At 35.0% G+C, this 21,104-nt stretch overlaps 1 protein-coding gene across 3 annotated transcripts in view; it reads left to right on the top strand.

Annotated features, from left to right (window-relative positions):
- Nucleotides 1–21,104, top strand: part of LOC149773008 (thioredoxin domain-containing protein 16-like) — an 80,943-nt gene that overhangs the window by 9,274 nt on the left and 50,565 nt on the right. For all 3 annotated transcript variants that reach the window (XM_089946973.1, XM_089946975.1, XM_089946974.1), the window contains exons 4-12: nucleotides 3,443–3,516; nucleotides 8,027–8,101; nucleotides 11,231–11,352; nucleotides 12,823–12,913; nucleotides 14,842–14,998; nucleotides 17,724–17,884; nucleotides 18,638–18,716; nucleotides 19,131–19,314; nucleotides 20,005–20,154. In XM_089946973.1, coding sequence (XP_089803099.1) covers nucleotides 3,443–3,516; nucleotides 8,027–8,101; nucleotides 11,231–11,352; nucleotides 12,823–12,913; nucleotides 14,842–14,998; nucleotides 17,724–17,884; nucleotides 18,638–18,716; nucleotides 19,131–19,314; nucleotides 20,005–20,154 — 1,093 coding nt within the window. The remainder of the gene's footprint in view (nucleotides 1–3,442; nucleotides 3,517–8,026; nucleotides 8,102–11,230; nucleotides 11,353–12,822; nucleotides 12,914–14,841; nucleotides 14,999–17,723; nucleotides 17,885–18,637; nucleotides 18,717–19,130; nucleotides 19,315–20,004; nucleotides 20,155–21,104) is intronic.

Below are 21,104 nucleotides of genomic sequence, written 5' to 3'. Positions count from 1 at the left end.
AGCCCCCTTCTTTATCCAAAGGAGGGGGTGGGGGACAGCCATAGGGACTTGAACCCTCTCCTGCTGCACAACCCTCTCCCAGGCATTCCTGTAAGTGCTTGCCTAGGCCTTTTTTCCAAGGCCTGGTCAAGCATCATGGGCAATGGTTGGGTCCTTTCTATAGTGAGTGAGGGTTACCAACTCAGGTTTCATGAACTACCTCCTCTATCCAGGACCCCCTTCTTTCTTCACCAATCCAATCTGGTGAAACTGAGGGAGGAAGTGCACATCATTTTACAAAAAGGGGCAGTCAAAAGGGTCCTGAATGATCAGTCACCCGCCTTCTATTCTTCCTAGTCACCAAGAAAAATGGAAAGTTTTGCATTATAATCAACCTCTCCACTTTAAGCCAGTTTCTTCTAAAGAATCTTTCAAGATAGAGACCACCTCTTCAATCCAGAATGCGCTTTGACCGTCCAATTGGGCAGTCTCCATCGACCTTCAGGATGGATATCTACACATCCCCATATTTCCTCCTCACTGCAGATATCTCCAGTTTTGCTTAGAGCAGAAAGTTTTTAAATTCCACAATGTTCAAATCTTGTACCTTTGTCAGGACCTGTACCACTGTTGCTCCATAGTAACTCACTTTGGCCTTTGCCCAACCTTGAGAAATTGGAACTCACTCCATCGCAAGATTTTGTATGCATGGGAATGAATTTCCTCGCAAACCAGAATTTAATAAGAGTTCCACTGGATCAGATAGATCGAATCCTAGCCCAGTTAGAGATGCATGGAGCAGTAACTTCTTTGTCTGCTTGACTGTACCTTTCCCTTCGGGGAATCTTGAATGCTGCTATCGACTTGGTTCTATTAGGATGTCTACATATGCCACCTCTACAGTTTCTCCTTTTCGCAAGTTGGAAACCTAACAAAGATTCTCTGTGAACAGTGATCTTTCTAGGATCAGCATTTCATCACTATTTACAGTGGTGGATGAATTGAAACTGATTCATGATTGAAGTCCCCGTGCATGCACCCAAACCCCATTCCTATTTGTTCACCAACGCATCAGATTCCGATCGGGACACTCATTTAGAACCAGAGGATTATATTCTACAGGGACACTGGACCCCATCTGAATCATCCCAGCACATAAACAACCTAGAAATGAAGGCTGTATGCCTAGCATTGCAAGGGTGCATCGAGAGAGTAAGGGGTCGATGTTTCATGGTCTGCACCGACAGCACAGCCGTCATAGCTTATCTCTAATGTCAAGGAGGCACACGTGCTTGGCCACCTCAGAGAACATAACCCTCAGAGTTTGGCATATTCCAGGCAAAAAGAATGTTTTGGCAGACAGTTTTTCCAGAACTGGCAGAGCCATCCTCACAGAATGGTCTCTTCACCACTCTGTTACAGAGTGCCTGTTCCTGCTTTGGGGAAGGCCCCTAGTGGATCTGTTTGCAACCAGGCTCAACAACAGACTCCCATTTTACGTTTCTCCTGTCCTGGATCAAGGAGCTTGGGATGTGGATGCATTCAGTCTCCAGTGGGATTGACTGTTTGCTTAATCCTTCCCACCCCACTCTGATGTCCTAATGTAAGTCATCTATGAAAAAAAGATGAGCTAGGTTAGCTTGTTTTGCACATAACATATTCTTCACTCTAATGGAGGATGTATGCACATCAAACGGACGGTACGTTTTTTCAGCACAAAAAAGAAAGCTAAACAATAGCCATGGGTAAGTAATGTATAATTCAAATTAGTTTTACCCTCACCCCAAATAGCTACATATTTGCTGCATTAATAGTTTATGGTCAGAATTTCAGATAAAATCCTCACTCATAGTGCTGTTCATAGTGCTGTTTCTATAATCCTTACAATAGGCACATAATAACCAAAAACTACACTATTTCCTTGACAATTAGAATAAATATAACTTGAATAGTTTCATTGATTATTAAAATTCAAAGACCGATATGTTTTCACATTAAATTATGGTATAACTTAGGAAAATAAAGAATACTATGTCATTATTTATGCATCTACGGTATTGTATTTCCATGTTATTTTTTCAATTTTATGATGATAACCCACATTTTGAAAACATTTTATGATAATACTGTGCTCATACCATGCAGCTATAAAATATTTTTGGGGAAATCACTGCTGTGTACAGTACTACTAAAATCATGCCATTTGGTGATACATTTTAAGGAATACTAAACCCTTGTCACAAAAGTTGGTCATTGTGACCCTTATTTCTTGCTTCACTGTCACTTCTTACATTTTGTTTACAGTTTGTATTTCAAACTCTGTCCGTGATAAAATAATCAAACGGACTGATTGTATGCATCTTTGTTGGTACCACACCCTTATTCAAATTAAAGTCACTGTAACCTAACCTGTATTTCACATTTTACAGTTGACAGTAGCAGTCATAACCATTATTCAGAATATATACTTCATGAGGTCTTGTGTACAAGTATGAGAAGGTTAGAAAATTTCTTGGATAGACCAGTCTCAGTTTGTGTATGGGTAGGATAAAGTTAGAAAGTATCTTGGAAATACAGACCAGTCTAAGTTCAGTCTGATTAAATCAAATATCCACTGTCTTATGTGAAGATCTGACAGTGACCACTTAGGGGTCATGTTCTGGTAACCTCTATTATTACCATAATCGCTAATTTTATAAGCCAGTTAGATGAAGTCTTATATCTTTGTATTTTGGAGACTGAGTAGTATGGCTGAAGAGCATCAGTGTGTGCCGAAAGATTTGATTCATTTTCAGATTTTGGAAAGCTGCATTTTCATTGGCTAATTCAAAGGTCACCAGAACATGACCCATAAGCAGTTGCCATCAGATCTTCATGTAGGACAGTGGGGATCTGATTTTAATTAGTCTGAGTCTAAGTTTTGTGCACGAGTAGATATGGTTAGAAAATCTCATGGAAAGGTAGGATAAAGTTAGAAAGTATCTTGGAAAGACAGACCAGCCTAAGTTTTATGTACAAGTACAGTAAAATTAGAAAATCTTATGGAAAGACAGACCAGTCTATGTTTCATGTATAAGTAGGATAAGGTTAGAAAATCTATGTGGAAAGACAGACCAGTCTGAGTTTTGTGTACATGTAGGATATGGTTAGAAAATCTCATGGGAAGGCAGACCAGTCTAAGATTCACATCAGAGTAAGAAAATATTCTGTACCATATATACATACTTGTAAGTCTAGTCCAACTGCAGTGATTTGTATAAAGCATCGGCAGATCAGGTATGTTTTGTTTGTTTTGATGATTACTCAAACTGCATAGACCCAGATCTGCTGGCACTTTATGTAATGGCAGATCTGGATCTGTGCATGCAGTTTGAAATTTGACTCTTTTAAGCAAGTATATACAGTCTGCCAAAAGAATTGACATGAAAGAAAATGTTACATTTACATGTTCTTTATTCTTTAGTTTGACTGTACCTCAAGCACTGATGAAGAGACCTGTAAAGAAGACAAAGTTGAGCAGATGATTTACACTTACAGGTAACAATACAAAATAAACTTTTGTGTATTGCATGTCTACAAAATAGTGAAAGCTTTCTCACATGTCCTCATAGACAGTGCCTGAATCTTTAGAGCCTCACCAGGCTCCTAGCTAGACAGTGAGCAAATGATTTAAATACATAATCTCAGAAACAAAGGAATTATTATGTCAATTTTATGCAAACATATTTTGTTCTCATGATTTTATGGGTTATGAGGATTAAGTCTAAATAATAAATGCATTTCTTGCTTCTTTTGTTGGTGTCATCATGCTGTTGGTGTCATCATGCTGTTGGTGTCATCATGCTGTTGAATATGTATCAATCATACAAAGTTATCCCCCAAGGGGAAGCAACCCTCTGAGAACTATACTGCATCATCAGGACGTGTGTGTGTGTGTGTGTGTTTATCATGTGTATATATAGCATGTGTGTGTTTATCATGTGTATATATAGCATGTGTGTGTTTGGGATTTTTAGTGTAGCTTTAACAAGTTTTCAGTCATGCCACTATGATGTCTGCCGTGTGGCAGTTTATAGTGATGTCTAGCACTGGGGCATCATGCCAAAGACATGTAGCATGATGTCCCACCCAGTCACAATATCTTGACACTATGCTGACGAGTCCTAACACTTAGGGGTTGGAGAAAGAAAACAATAAGGGTGACTGAATGCTATATCATATATGTTTGTCATAATATGGCTGATGGGACAGTGCCTAGTAGGTAAATGATATCATAAAGTATTTATAGTAGAACAGCCCTATCGGACATTATAAAACGTGTCAGATTGTAATATCCCAAACACTGCCATTAGATCCCACAACATGTAAACATTTTCTTCCCAATCGATGAATTTTATGCATTTAAACCAGACATGTTCAACCCGTGGGCTGCATTCTTCATGTTGTTACCCATGGCATGGCCATGCAGTCAGTCCTTTGAAAATATGCATTTTTATTAATATTTGTTCCGTTTTGCTTTATTGCTTTCAGATGATGTTTTATGTATCTACCACAATTTGTAACTAATTTATTTAACAATATTATTACAACCATGTAATTGGTATCATGCAGTAATTGTGTTGGGATTTCATATTTAATTATTAAACCATTTTTACTCATGCAACCCATGACCATAAGCATTTTTTATTGTTTTAGCCAACACTCCCCAAAAAGGATGGATGTCTATAATTTAAACTGTGTTCTGCATGATGACAGAATCGAAATGAAAATACATGTGCTCTTAATTTTGGGTGTATTTTAATTCTGCCTGCTTAGTCCTCAGTATGCAGGCATTTTTGTCTGCATATGGAATATGGTCATTGGTTTTGTCTTCCATTATCTTGACAAATTTATTAATTTGAAGTGCTGCACACAAAAATCAAGAACTTCAAGTCAAAGTCACTGAGAATTTTCATGGTGATAATACTATCACAGTGACTGGTCTTAGTTGTTTTATATATTCTTTCTTTTATTATAATACTATCACAGTGACTGGTCTTAGTTGTTTTAGATATTCTTTCTTTTATTATATTACTATCACAGTGACTGGTCTTAGTTGTTTTAGATATTCTTACTTTTATTATATTACTATCACAGTGACTGGTCTTAGTTGTTTTAGATATTCTTTCTTTTATTATAATACTATCACAGTGACTGGTCTTAGTTGTTTTAGATATTCTTTCTTTTATTATATTACTATCACAGTGACTGGTCTTAGTTGTTTTAGATATTCTTTCTTTTATTATATTACTATCACAGTGACTGGTCTTAGTTGTTTTAGATATTCTTTCTTTTATTATATTACTATCACAGTGACTGGTCTTAGTTGTTTTAGATATTCTTTCTTTTATTATAATACTATCACAGTGACTGGTCTTAGTTGTTTTAGATATTCTTTCTTTTATTATATTACTATCACAGTGACTGGTCTTAGTTGTTTTAGATATTCTTTCTTTTATTATATTACTATCACAGTGACTGGTCTTAGTTGTTTTAGATATTCTTTCTTTTATTATAATACTATCACAGTGACTGGTCTTAGTTGTTTTAGATATTCTTTCTTTTATTATAATACTAAATATATCACAACATGTTAGCATTAGCGGCCTGATGACTTTTCATTTTTGTGACACAACAATAAATGCATAATGTTCATAGTTGCTGCAAGGAAACAGATATTGCTTTTGGGACCCCTTTGTTTTTCAAAGTGTGTGTATGTGTGTGTCACAAACAGGAAATAATTTTTGTGCAAAGGATAAGGTTTTTTAGTTGCGTAAATCAAATTTGTGTTTATGAAAATCGTGGAAAACCTTATGCTGTTGCCTAGTAGAATATTGTTTTGATTGTTTTGTAAGGTCTGTATTAGGAGTCATTATTACCTGTGTGACTATTGTAAGGTCTGTATTAAGAGTCATTATTACCTGTATGGCTATATTTTATTGTAAGGTCTGTATTAGGAGTCATTCTTACCTGTGTGACTATCTTTTATTGTAAGGTCTGTATTAGGAGTCATTATTACCTGTGTGGCTATCTTTATGTAAGGCCTGTATTATGAGTCATTATTACTTGTGTGACTATCTTTTGTAAGGTATGTATTATGAGTCATTATTACCTGTGTGACTTTTTTGTAAAGTATGTATTATGAGTCATTATTACCTGTGTGACTTTTTTTGTAAGGTATGTATTATGAGTCATTATTACCAGTGTGACTTTTTTTGTAAGGCCTGTATTAGGAGTCATTATTACCTGTGTGACTATCTTTTTGTAAGGTATATATTAGGAGTCATTATTACCTGTGTGGCTATCTTTTTGTAAGGTCTGTATTAGAAGTCATTATTACCTGTGTGGCTATCTTTTTGTAAGGCCTGTATATTAGGTTAATCAGTCATTATTACCTGTGTGACTTTTTGCAAGGCCTGTATTATTAGGTTAATCAGTCATTATTACCTGTGTGGCTATCTTTTTGTAAGGTCTGTATTAGGAGTCATTATTATCTGTGTGGCTATCTTTTTGTAAGGCCTGTATTATGAGTCATTATTACCTGTGTGACTATCTTTTGTAAGGCCTGTATTATGAGTCATTATTACATGTGTGACTTTTTTTGTAAGGTATGTATTATGAGTCATTATTACCTGTGTGACTATCTTTTGTAAGGCCTGTATTATGAGTCATTATTACCTGTGTGACTATCTTTTGTAAGGCCTGTATTAGGAGTCATTATTACCTGTGTGACTATCTTTTTGTAAGGTATGTATTATGAGTCATTATTACCTGTGTGACTTTCTTTGTAAGGTATGTATTATGAGTCATTATTACCTGTGTGGCTATCTTTTGTAAGGTATGTATTATGAATCATTATTACCTGTGTGACTTTTTTTAAGGTATGCATTATGAGTCATTATTACCTGTGTGACTTTTTTTGTAAGGTCTGTATTAGGAGTCATTATTGCCTGTGTGGCTATCTTTTTGTAAGGCCTCTATTAGGAGTCATTATTACCTGTGTGACTATCTTTTTGTAAGATATGTATTAGGAGTCATTATTACCTGTGTGACTATCTTTTTGTAAGGCCACTATTAGGAGTCATTATTACCTGTGTTGCTATATTTTGTAAGGCCTGTATTGGGAGTCATTATTATCTGTGGCTATCTTTTTGTAAGGTCTGTATTAGGAGTCATTATTACCTGTGTGGCTATCTTTTTGTAAGGCCTGTATTTTTAGGTTAATCAGTCATTATTACCTGTGTGGCTATCTTTTTGTAAGGTCTGTATTAGGAGTCATTATTACCTGTGTGGCTATCTTTTTGTAAGGCCTCTGTTAGGAGTCATTATTACCTGTGTGGCTATCTTTTTGTAAGGCCTGTATTTTTAGGTTAATCAGTCATTATTACCTGTGTGACTATTTTTTGTAAGGCCTGTATTAGGAGTCATTATTACCTGAGTGGCTATCTTTTTGTAAGGTCTGTATTATGAGTCATTATTACCTGTGTGACTATTTTTTGTAAGGCCTGTATTATGAGTCATTATTACCTGTGTGACTATCTTTTGTAAGGCCTGTATTAGGAGTCATTATTACCTGTGTGACTATCTTTTTGTAAAGCCTGTATTATGAGGTTAATCAGTCATTATTACCTCTGTTACTCTATCTTCTGATGATCATGTGTTTGTCATTTTCGTATGAAAGATACAATATAACTTTTTCAGTTATGCGTCACTTATAGTTGTTTACTGTCCTTTCTTGTGGGAAATATTTTGAACATTTATGAAACTGTTGGGAAGTAGCACCTACATCTGGTATGGCAACATTACATTTACAGAAAAAGTGGTCTTTTCAAGTAACTGAAGAGGAAAAGACTGCAATAAAATCTTGTAAATATTCTTGTAATGTTTGTGTGTATAAATTTGTATGTACATACTTTAGACTCTTCACGGATAGATGAAAGTGAATGAGCAAGCCTGTGATTTAGTTTGTCCTTTGAATGCATTCTTTATCCTGTTTTCTGTCTTTCAGAAATGGCCACAAGCTCTTACAGCTGGAGCTAGAGACTATGTTTGATGTCAATTCCATCATGTCCAACATCCTGCAGTAAGTTTTCAAAACCACTCAGATCTTTACCTTGATGTCCTTTGCTCTTGTATCTAAAAATAAACAACAAACCCCCTTGATGATCTTTAAATCAGTGTTATTTATTTTAAGTCATTATCAAGAAAGTCTTGCTTGCTGTTACCCCAGCATTTCAGTCTATATTAAAATGTAAGAAAGTTAAATTTCATGATGGTTCCGCTCTTAACTGTTTCCACCCCCACCCCACCCCTTACCTGTGACAAGCCACTTTATACGGCCAGAATCCCATTGTATTAATGAGATAATTCACTACCCCTCTAATGTGACCAGTGGTCATCATATTATTGCAAACATGTCAAAATTTATCCCCATATGAGTATCCACACTATGGGCTTTACAGATAGAAATATCACAAATATTTCTTGATTTCTAAAACTCAACATTTTTTAAAAAACATGCTTGTTTTTTTTAGATATTATGTTTTTCAGATATTATGTTTTGTTACTTTGATAATTACTGGCTGTTACTACCACTGATATTTATCAAGATGACAAAAGCTAACTGCTTAGAGGCACATTGTTATTCAGCTCAAGTAAGTGTGACATCCAGCTGTCGTAAAGTTAAAATGGCAGGGTAACATTAGTAGTTCCTCTCATCAATTATGAAATATCTTTGAAGTGACATCCAGCTGTCGTAAAGTTAAAATGGCAGGGTAATATTAGTAGTTCCTCACATCGATTATGAAGTATCTTTGAAGTGACATCCAGCTGTCGTAAAGTTAAAATTGGAGGATAACATTAGTAGTTCCTCTCACTGAGTATGATTTTATTGACAAGGTGGTTTTGCATGATGATTGATGATTATTAATAATTTAATTAACATTTATTTTTTCCATTGGTTCCATAATATGCCTTTGATATTTACATGAAAATATTAAATTCTTACAAATCAGTTTTGCAATTCATTCTTTAAATGTAATTGTTACTCAAATCTGATCCCTTCTATAATGACCATCCTTCTTATGAGGCCTCTTTCCTACTGTAGAAGGGATTGTCTTATAAGAGGTGAACCACTGCATTGCCAAAATACAGGTGTGGCATTTGCTTGTTGGTATCTATTAACTCCTGTTAACCTGTAATAATAATAATAATAATAGTAATAATAATAATAATAATAGTAATAATAATAATAATAATAGTAATAATAATAATAATAATAGTAATAATAATAATAGTAGTAATAATAATAATAATAGTAATAATAAATGCTGCACAATTGATGAGATAGATTTAACATTAAAGCAAATGAAAACGAGGATGTATTATCATATATGCTTGTGAATAAGTCCAATTCACCTGTAAACTAAGCAGATACAGAGCGAGTCTTTATGGTATATCTTTTTTAGCACAATTTACAACTGTTCTTTTGTATTATTTATTATCTCACCTTCATTATTATCACTTATCCACCTGCCTTAACATTTTTGTCAAAGAAGTTTGTTAATGGTTTGTGTGTACAGTTTGCATCCAGAGTTTGTATTAAAGTGTCAATGGTTTGTGTGTACAGTTTGCATCCAAAGTTTGTATTCAAGTGTTTTAAACAGTCATTTCATAAGGTATTGTGTTAAAAAATTTGTATTAAATGTTTGTGTTAAAAATTTGTTGTATGAAAGAGTTGTGTTTGTTTTGTGTATAAAAAAAAGCTTGGTATGAAAGGTTTGTATTTAAGATTTATGTGGAAGGGTTGTTAAAGGATTGTGTTGAAAGTTTGTGTTAAAGGATTGCATTGAAGATTTGCATTAAAGATTTTTGTTAAGGCTTCTGTTAAAAGATTGTATTGAAGATTTATATTGATGTTTTGTGTAAATAAGCTTGGCATGAAAGATTTGGGCTGAAGGATTGTGTTAAAAGATTGTATTGAAGGTTTGTGTTAAAGGATTATATTGAAGGTTTGTGTTAAAGGATTGTGTTGAAGGTTTGTGTTAAAGGATTGTATTGAAGGTTTGTGTTAAAGGAGTGTGTTGAAGGTTTGTGTTAAAGGATTGTATTAAAGGTTTGTGTTAAAGGATTGTGTTGAAGGGTCGTGTATAAAAACGTTTGGTATTAAAGGTTTATATTAAAGATTTGTGCAGCAGGATTGTGTTAAAGGACTATATTAAAGGTTTGTGTTGAAGGGTTGTGTTAAAGGATTGTGTTGAAGGTTTGTGTTAAAGGACTATATTGAAGTTTTGTATTAAAGGTTTGTGTTAAAGGGTTGTGTTAAAGGATTGTGTTGAAGGTTTGTGTTAAAGTGTTGTATTGAAGGTTTGTGTTGAAGGTTTGTGTTAAAGGATTGTATTGACGGTTTGTGTTAAAGGATTGTTTTGAAGGTTTGTGTTAAAGGGTTGTGTATAAAAAGTTTGGTATTAAAAGTTTATATTAGAAAAAAGATTTGTGCTGCAGGATTGTGTTAAAGAACTATATTGAAGTTTTGTATTAAAGGTTTGTGTTGAAGGTTTGTGTTAAAGTTATTGCATGTCAGATAGAGTTACGATTACTTGATGCATGGATATTGGTGTGACATTGGATTCTGCAGAACTTATTTCTACTGTTAAATTTGATTGTTGAAATGATTGACTCTTCTGTTGCTTAGAAAAAGGTCAATGAAATCAAATATCAATATTAACTCTTGATGATGGAGATCGGGTTGAAGTGCTTGGTTTCTGCATTGAAAATCATAGTTGACATAATTGAGTTCATTACATCATGGTCCTGATAAGACCTTGATGCTTGAGAGGGCTCACAGTAAGCTTTTCACTCAGTAATCATATGTATTCTTTCCATTCTTTTCACTCGGTAATCATATGTATTCTTTCCACTCAGTAATCATATGTATTCTTTCCATTCTTTTCACTCGGTAATCATATGTATTCTTTCCACTTGGTAATCATATGTATTCTTTCCATTCTTTTCACTTGGTAATCATATGTATTCTTTCCATTCTTTTCACTCGGTAATCATATGTGTTCTTTCCACTCAGTAATCATATGTATTCTTTCCATTCTTTTCACTCAGTAATCATATGTATTCTTTCCACTCAGTAATCATATGTATTCTTTCCATTCTTTTCACTTGGTAATCATATGTATTCTTTCCATTCTTTTCTGGCTAGATTGGTTTTGCTGAGAGAGGTGCCAATTCTGCAGAGACAGGAGGAGAGGAATCAGTATGTTGACAGACATCGTGGAAAATTTGACACCATATTTGGCTACATGAGGGCTATTGGAACTTATGGTACTTACATTTCAGATATGTAAACATAACTGGCACTTTTGTATTCCCTATCAGTACATGCAAAGTTTATTTTTAGCTCAGCTGGTCACAGGCCAGAACAGCCTGTAGTCTGTCATCCAAATGTATATTAGCCCAAATTTGTCATCAGTACTCTTTCCAAACTACTAGCAGGATGGCCATGAAACATTAAGCATACATTCATCCCACGGGCTTGTCCTAAATAAAAATGGTGCTGTGCAGAAATCCAGTATGGCTGCCACAGTGGCCATCTTGTTATTGCTATTCCTTCTGAACAGGTGGTCATATCAGCATAATGTTTTTATTGAAAGACTTCTTTTATGTCTAGCTGGTTTTAAATGAAAATTGTGTTATTCTGACACCCTATATGGCATCCATCTGAAAATCTTATTGCCACTCCTTCTAAATTGGAATTCATGTCAACACAGGGTTTTCACCAGAAGATGTCTAATGATGTCTAGTTGGGTCTGAATGAAAATGGTGCCAGTCTGACTACAAATATGGCCACCATGGCAACTCTCAGGAGTCAATACTCAAAACTACATGTGGTCCATCAGAGTTGTTGATATCTCTAAAAGTGTCCCTAGTGGACATGCATCAACCTTTACAGTCGGGGCCCCGAGTGGCTGAGTGGTCTAAAGCGCCCTCCGTTACGGGTCACCGCCATCTTGCCTCTGTCTGCTTAGTTTCTGGTCTCAGATTTGGCCAATGTGGGTATGTGAGAAAGCTTGCCAGTAGCTTCTCGAGGGTAGGTGGTTCTTTCCGGGGATTTCCCGGGTTCTTCCTCCACCATTAATACTGGCCGCCATGTATAGCCTATCGTGTGCTGAAAATGGCGTTAAACCAAACAACAACAACAACCTTTACAGTCAGCCTAAGATGAGAGAAATATCAATCTGAACAAGTTAATTTCATTAAAATAAATTTTGCAGTTATCATTGCATTGTTAGAAATTGCCTTTTACTTAGTACCATAGAGCCAGGGTTATCTTGACATACAGCCATGGTTATCTTGACATAGAGCCAGGGTTATCTTGACATAGAGGCAGGGTTATCTTGACATAGAGCCAGGGTCATCTTGACATAGAGCCAGGATTATCTTGACATAGAGCCAGGATTATCTTGACATATAGCCAGGGTTATCTCGACATAGAGCCAGGGTTATCTTGACATAGAGCCAGGGTTATCTTGACATGCCATATCTGTTTCATGATATGAAATATTGCCAGAATATTAAATTGAAGACAAATCTTAAGTTAATTTGAGATGATTGATACTTTTTGGGGGTGAGTATGAAGCACTTCCCCACAAAAATTATTGTCTATGTACCTAATTATTGTCTATGTACCTAATTATTGTCTATGCACCTATATATGACTAGCTACTTATTCAGCTAATGTTATACTTTTTCATGCAAATCTAATTACTGCATTACACTTTGTTTTATATTTAGAACACCGCGTGTTTATGGAAGTAGCATATGCCTACCAGGACAAATTCAAGTTTGCTCTCTGCACAAACAAAGAAGGATACAGTGGTCTGGAGTCAGTATACACTCTATTATCTTATTTTAATTCATTCATTTTACTAGTGTGTATCTAAATATAAGGGCTGTTCCATTTAAACATACATGGTACCCAGGAAAGGGAGTGTTTAAAAATATATGCCAGGTTACTTTGATTTTAGAAAATTCATAGTAGAATGATAAGAAAATTTTAAATTTCATCTATGGGTGGGTATCCCACTTTAAAAATGCCTTCCCTGGGTCCCATGTATGTTTTAATGGAACAGCCCTAAGGCCTTTCTTAAATAAAAGTTGATTTTTTTAAAAAAAGTGTATATTGTCAAATCAACATTTCCAGAAATATTAAAAGTTTTACATTGAGTAGCATTTAATTTCCCCATATTCTTATTATCATGTTTGTCTGTCTGTCTTTCAGTAAACATTTTCCATATCTGTATCTTCACTCTAAGAATTCAGTGTATTTTAATCAAACCTCAGTACTTGTATCAAACCTCAGTACACATATCAAACCAGTGGCATAAAATGCCTTTTCATTCTTGGAATTTTTTGCATTCAGTGTATTTTTATCCATCCTCAGTACACGTATCAAACAAGATGCATAAAATGCCTTTTCATGCTTGGAATTTTTTGCATTCAGTGTATTTTTATCCAGCCTCAGTACACATATCAAACAAGTGGCATAAAATGCCTTTTTATGTTAGGAATTTTCTGCACTCATTGTATTTTAATCCATTCACAGTACACATATCAAACCTCAGTACACATATCCAACCTCAGTACATATAAAGCAAGTGGCATAGAAATGCCTTTTCATGCTTGGAATTTTCTGCATTCAGTGTATATTAATCCAACCTCAGTACACATATCAAACCTCAGTACACATATCCAACCTCAGTACACATATCAAGCAAGTGGCATAGATATGCCTTTTCATGCTTGGAATTTTCTGCATTCATTGTATTTTAATCCAACCTCAGTACACATATCAAGCCTCAGTATACATATCAAGCCTTAGTACACATAATAAACCTCAGTACACTTATCAAACAAGTGGCATAGAAATGCCTTTTCATGCCTGGAATTTTCTGCATTTAATGTTTTTTTTTTTTGTTACCATGTAAACTGAGTGTAGCTTAATTGCTAGATGATATGGTATGAGCATAAGTAGTATAAGATCAAGAGAGCTTGACCATGAGGTACTTTGAGAAGATGTTTTTACCTAACCCACGGAATCGGGGACATTATATGCTCTCAAGACGAATCTTGTTGTTTTGGGTTTAACGCCATTTCCATGTGCAAGATGGGCTATACATGATGGCTGGTATAACTGGTGGAGGAAGAACCTGGTAAGAACCACCAGCCCACAGAAAGACATTGGGAAGTTTTCTCCCATACTCATATTGACCAAGCCCAAGACTTGAACCCATGTGGACAGAGGTCAGATGGCAGTGATCGGTAAAGGCAAACACTCAAGAACACTCTGCCACCTGGCTCCTCCTGCTGACTTGTGTGGAAATTGTTAAAATTTCATGTTAATGAAAAGGTCTTTTAGTAACATGCCCACATTGCATTTATGGCAGTTTGAAATAGTAGCATTTCATACTTATGTCACTTATGCAGGGAGAGCCTGTGTCATTGCATCTGAGGTGTATTATAGATGGAAAAGGTAAAGAGCTTTATATCAAAGTCATTTCACCTCAGACTCTAGAATAATGCCACTTTTTCAGTCAGTATTTCAAAATCATTGAAGAAATATGAGGCAGCATAAAACAGCAAACAAAAATATTTTATATGTCACAAACTTGTCCACTAAACTAAGTGTCGTAAATCCAGCTATTTGGAATGCTTGTACAGTTATACATCATTATCTGTTACAGTTGGTAAAGTTTGTCATAATTGCTAACAGGTAATTAATCACATGCATCAATGTATTTTTTGTTGTTGTAGGGGAGAGAATGAGGTAGCAGAACAAACCACTGCATGGGTAATTTATTCCAAAGTAACTACAGAGATGAAGACCTCCTGCCCAAGCCTCCGCTTAAAGTGTCCAGTTAATCTTGTAACCCTTGCTTCTTTTGTGAAGGCACTCACTTTGCCTAAAATGGTATGAAATATCTTGTATGACGACTCCTGACTATTGTTTACTTGTCCTGACTATTGTTTACTTGTCCTGACTACTGTTTACTTGTCCAGGCACATCATAACTACCATATGTACTCATTTTTTAAGTCCAGTCCAAATGCAAGCAACAGAGACCCTGATTCACTCTCACATAATGTGCCAGCCAGTCAGGATCTCTGATGTTTGTTTTACTGATTACTCCTATCAGACTGCATTGACTAAGATCTGACATTGTATTTTATGATGGCAGGACTGGACAACAGCAGTTTGCAGTTGGTTCTACTTATCAGCAAGTGTAGGCAGTCCCCATGTATTTGATAATTAGTTGTCCATAACTTAAAAGAGATCAATCATCAATTTTTGACTGGTAGAAGAAGATCAAGGTTAATACAGGTGATGAAATATGAAATTGTAGCATAGTGTTGATAAAATCTGTTACCAAGTTGCCAACAATATAATACTTAGAATGACAGTACAATCCAGAGTATGACAATGTAATACTTAGTATGACAGTACAGTCCTGAGTATGACAATGTAATACTTAGTATGACAGTTCAGTCCTGAGTATGACAATATAATGCTTAGTATGACAGTACAATCCAGAGTATGACAATGTAATACTTAGTATGACAGTACAGTCCTGAGTATGACAATGTAATACTTAGTATGACAGTACAGTCCTGAGTATGACAATATAATGCTTAGTATGAACAGTACAATCCAGAGTATGACGATGTAATACTTAGTATGACAGTACAGTCCTGAGTATGACAATGTAATACTTAGTATGACAGTATAGTCTTGAGTATGACAATATAATGCTTAGTATGAACAGTACAATCCAGGGTATGATAATACAATACTTAGAATCACAGTACAATCCAGAGTATGACAATACATACCTAGTATGACAGTATGGTACTTAATATCGCAGAACAGTATTTAATATCATCATACAATCCTGAGTAGATCTCAGAAGAATTACTAAGTAATACAATACAATCCTGAGTATGTCACAGAAGAATTGCAAAGTATTACAATACAATCCTGAGTATGTCACAGAAGAATTACTAAGTATTAACAATGCAAAACTTAGTATGACATTATAGTACTTAATATCACAGAACAGTATAATATGACCATACAATTCTGAGTATATCTATGAAGAATTACTAAGTATTACAATACAATACTTAGTATGACACAGAAGAATTACCAAGTATTACAATACAATACATAGTATGTCACAGAAGAATTACCAAGTATTACAATACAATACTTAGTATGACACAGAAGAAATACTAAGTATTGCAATACAATACTTAGTATGACAGTATAGTACTTAATATCACAGAACAGTATTTAATATGACCATACACTCCTGAGTATGTCACAGAAGAATTACTGAGTATTACAATACAATACTTAGTATGACACAGAAGAATTGCCAAGTATTACAATACAATACTTAGTATGTCACAGAAGAATTACTGTTACAATACAATACTTAGTATGACACAGAAGAATTACCAAGTATTACAATACAATACTTAGTATGTCACAGAAGAATTACCAAGTATTACAATGCAAAACTTAGTATGACAGTATAGTACCTAATATCACAGAACAGTATAATATGACCATACATGTCTGAAGAATTACTAAGTATTAGAATACTTAGTATGACAGTATAGTACTTAATATCACAGAACAGTATTTAATATGACCATACAATCCTGAGTATGTCACAGAAGAATTACTAAGTATTACAATACAATACTTAGTATGACACAGAAGAATTACCAAGTATTACAATACAGATTTATAAAGCAGTTTATAATATGCTCATTTTCTTCTCTGTTTACATTGTCAGAATCATTCAGTATTTTATGATATTGCACACCTTCGTATTGCTCTTGCGTGCAAGAAACATGTGCCCAATATTGTATTAGGAACTACTTTGTAAACAAATCATGTACACTCTTGTAGCAGGCACTTTATGTTTTGGCTGATTAAATTTGTTTCTGAATGAACAAGATCTGATGTTTCGTGGACTGCCACATACCAGCTGCTTTGATACATTCCAAATTAACTTTTTTGATACAATGTTTCAGATTTTGGCAATAGATGCCATATTTCATAAAATTGGTGGGTATCTAAAAATAATGTGCAAGTTATAAGGCATAAACTGTCTCCTTTAGCTCGTAATAAGAATGGCAAAAGATATACTTAAAGTTTTACATCCTAATTTTCTCAAAATGTACTTTCTTAGTTCTGCAGGGGTCCCCGAGTGGCCGAGTGGTCTAAAGCGGTCTCCGTTATGGATCACTGCCATCTCACCTCTGTCTGCGTAGGTTCGAGTCTCGGATTCGGCCAATGTGGATATCTGAGAAAGCTTGCAGTAGCTTCTCGAGGGTCGGTGGTTCTTTCTGGGGTTTTCCCGGGGTCTTCCTCCACCATTAATACTGGCCGCCATGTATAGCCTATCGTGTGCTGAAAAATGGCATTGATAATGGCTGTGTGTGCATAATTATAATTACTGTTTGACTGCTTATTGGGTTAAGTGACATTTTTTAACGATATAAACTCACATTTATTTATCACACACACATATATATATGTGTGTGTGTGTGTGTGTGTGTGTGTGTGCAGAGATGGAGGGAAGGAATAGATTTCTCAGAAGCCCTGTAAATTTTGTTTTGACACAGTATGATGTCCCAGTGAGTGGAGCAGAAATCCCTTACCAGAGTAAAGATATGCATATGGCTTACCTTTACTATGATGGTGACACGGAAAAAAATGTGAAGGAAAATGCTGAGAAGCTAGCACAAGACTTCCATGGAACAGTTGGGATAGTCACAGTTGAGAGGTAAAGACTCAAGCAATGCATACTCGAATCTTGCCAGTTTTCTTCATTTTTATTGGAAGAGCCTGGGTTAGCTGCCTTGCTGTGTTCACAGGAAAGACATTTAGATGCCTTTAACTCTGCATTATGTAGCCAAAACTGTGTTAAAAGTACAAACACCTCACCTTTGAATGATATCTTTTCAAAGTTGAAAGCCAGTTTTTGTTGTCGTTATTTGCGCATCAGATGTAGTTTACCCAATTACCCAAAAAAGAAAACCAACATTTGGCAAGATATGTGGTTTTTTTTAGCAAGTACTAAGTAGAGTTTAAATAACTGATTAAAAAAAATACATATTTCTTTGCCTTACCAGTAATAGTGGAATTGTTACAGAGTTTTAAATTCTGTTAAATTATTTCTTTGCCTTGCCAGTATTTGTGGAATCATTACATAGGTTTAAATTCTATGTAATTATTTCTTTGCCTTACCAATATTAGTGGATCATTACATAGGTCTATATTCTATGTAAATACTTCTTTGCCTTACCATTGCTAGTGGAATCATTGCACAGGCTTAAATTGTTATATAACTTATTTAGATCAGCTTTAAGCAAGTAGTCCTGAAATTAAGGTGCCTCATGGAACAGCATTTCATATAAAGAGATATTTTCTGACTTGTGTATCTTTGATGCCATTTTGAATTTGCCATGGACCAATCATTTAGATATATCCGGTACTTTTGGTGCCAATAGTATTCATGATTTCCTTTTGTTTCCAGAAATGCAGCATTACAACAATTTACCAGTCATGGATATGATGGTAAAACTCCCCGTATTAGCTTCCAAGTGAAAGATACGGTATGCCATTTTGTTCTTATGTATATCCATTTAGGATAAATTGAATGTATGGTTTAGAAATATGGCATAATATTAAAAGTTACCATATTGGTGGTTTAAAAAGAAAATGTACTTTACTTTTTATGTATGAATAATATTTTTCTCAGCAGTCAGCAAAAGATCTAGATTTGTAAAAACTAAAATTTATAATGCTGAAAATCATTTTTTTTCTTTTTTTTTTTCTCCATATTTTGTGCATGGCAGATGAGTCCAAATTTATGCATGAAAATGTGCATAAATTACTTGTCTTGGATTGACAAGATGAAAAATAATTTTTCAGTCTGATGCAATTAGGATTTCATGAGGAAAGTGCATTATCACCACAATATGGAAAAAATATCTGATAACATAGATAATACAAAACTTTTTTTTCAGACTAATCCAGTATTTCCACCTCCAGAATTGTGGAATCCGCAGGAAATAAATATGTTTGTAAAGGCCAGTGTCACTGAGTACTGTAGGAATAATCCTGGTCCTGCAAATCCATCTGGTGAAATGAAAGGAGAAGAGACAGTGGAGAGAGACACTGCAATATCACCTGACATTAATGTGGATGAGGGTAAGGGGACTGCTTACAACATTGTGGTGAAACTTTATAAAAATGTGAAGGGACTGAAATACGAGTTTGAAAACACATAGATAACACATATCCAATATCGGTTAGGTTATGATACTTGGTCAGTTGTGATACTGCTTTTATTTGCTTTGAATTGGTTTGCAGTTCTTTTTATACCTCATTTGACATCAGAGAACACTGAAGAAGGTATAAGAAAGGATTGAGAATCAGACTACTGTATATCCTAATTGACCAGTTCTTTTTATCCAATATGTAAGGTCAGATACTTAAATTACAGGCTTAGAAGACTAAAGAAAAACAGGTTACAAGTTAAATGGTTTCATAATGTAACATTCCAAATCTTTTCCATTTGTTTGCATTGAACATATTGTGTTTATATATAGTGTGTGTGTGTGTGTCTGTTTATCTGTGTGTGTTTCAGAGAGAGAGAGATAGAGAACAATACTCTGTAATTAAAATTACTGGGAGAATATTGATAATTTTGAACCTCATTATAGCACTGTCACATAAATTAAAAGATCAATCTTTCAATGTGGGGTCTTGCTTGGAAATTTAAATGTTTTAGCATAGTGTCACTGATGCAGTGTAAATTATATCCAGAATTTTGAAGACTTACTTGGCAACAAAACTCTATTTCTAATTCAGTTTTTTTCATACTTTTATGTTATTCAGTTGAGTCACAGGATGATGAGGTGGCAGATGAGGTGACAAGACTAAACAGGGTCCCCATGAAATTGGATCTGGTGCCTGCCCTGACTGACAAGACATTTCCTCAAAATATTGGCTCCACAAACCTGCTACTGGTGCTCTTCTACCTGCCTTGTAAGTTACACAAACTTGAGTATGTCCCTATCCTAACTTAAAAGAACTTCGCTTAATCCATTGCCTCCACTGGCCTATGCTGGGATCATTCTATCTGCCTTGTAAGTTACACAAACTTGGGTATGTCCCTATCCTAACTTAAAAGAACTTCCCTCAATCCATTGCCTCCACTGGCCTATGCTGGGATCATTCTATCTGCCTTGTCAGTTACATCCTCTTTCACTGTTGCTTTTCTGGACAGTTGATTAAAAATGGGCTATGTCCCTGACCTGACCAACAAGATATTCTCTTCATTCTGTATCCTCTAGTGACTTACCACTGGTATTATTGTATCTGCCTTTTAAGTTACCACTTCTGTGTAAATTTATGCTGACATGGTGTTGTAGCATGATGTTGACATGGTTTTGTGACATGGTGTTGTAGCATGATGTTGATATGGTGTTGTAACATTATGTTGACATGGTGTTGTAGCATGATGTTGATACGGTGTTGTAACTTGATGTTGCAATGGTCTCATAACATATTGATATAGTGTTGTAACATTATGTTGACATTGTGTTGTAGCATGATGTTGATATGGTGTTGTAACATTATGTTGACATGGTGTTGTAGCATGATGTTGACATGGTGTTGTAGCATGATGTTGATATGGTGTTGTAACATGATGTTGACATTGTGTTGTAGTATGATGTTGACATGGTGTTGTAACATGTTGACATAGTGTTGTAGCATGATGTTGACATGGTGTTGTAACATTATGTTGACATTGTGTTGTAGTATGATGTTGACATGGTGTTGTAACATTATGTTGACATAGTGTTGTAGCATGATGTTGACATGGTCTTGTAACATTATGTTGACATGGTGTTGTAACATGATGTTGATATGGTGTTGTAACATGTTGACATGGTGTTATAGCATGATGTTGATATGGTGTTGTAACATTATGT

This window comes from Sinohyriopsis cumingii, unplaced genomic scaffold, assembly GCF_028554795.1.
Source record: "Sinohyriopsis cumingii isolate HCF-2022 unplaced genomic scaffold, ASM2855479v2 utg000938l, whole genome shotgun sequence".
In the NCBI taxonomy this organism is placed as follows: Eukaryota; Metazoa; Mollusca; class Bivalvia; order Unionida; family Unionidae; genus Sinohyriopsis; species Sinohyriopsis cumingii.
The sequence above is the reverse complement of the archived record's forward strand: the minus strand, read 5'-3'. Positions and strand labels throughout refer to the sequence as shown.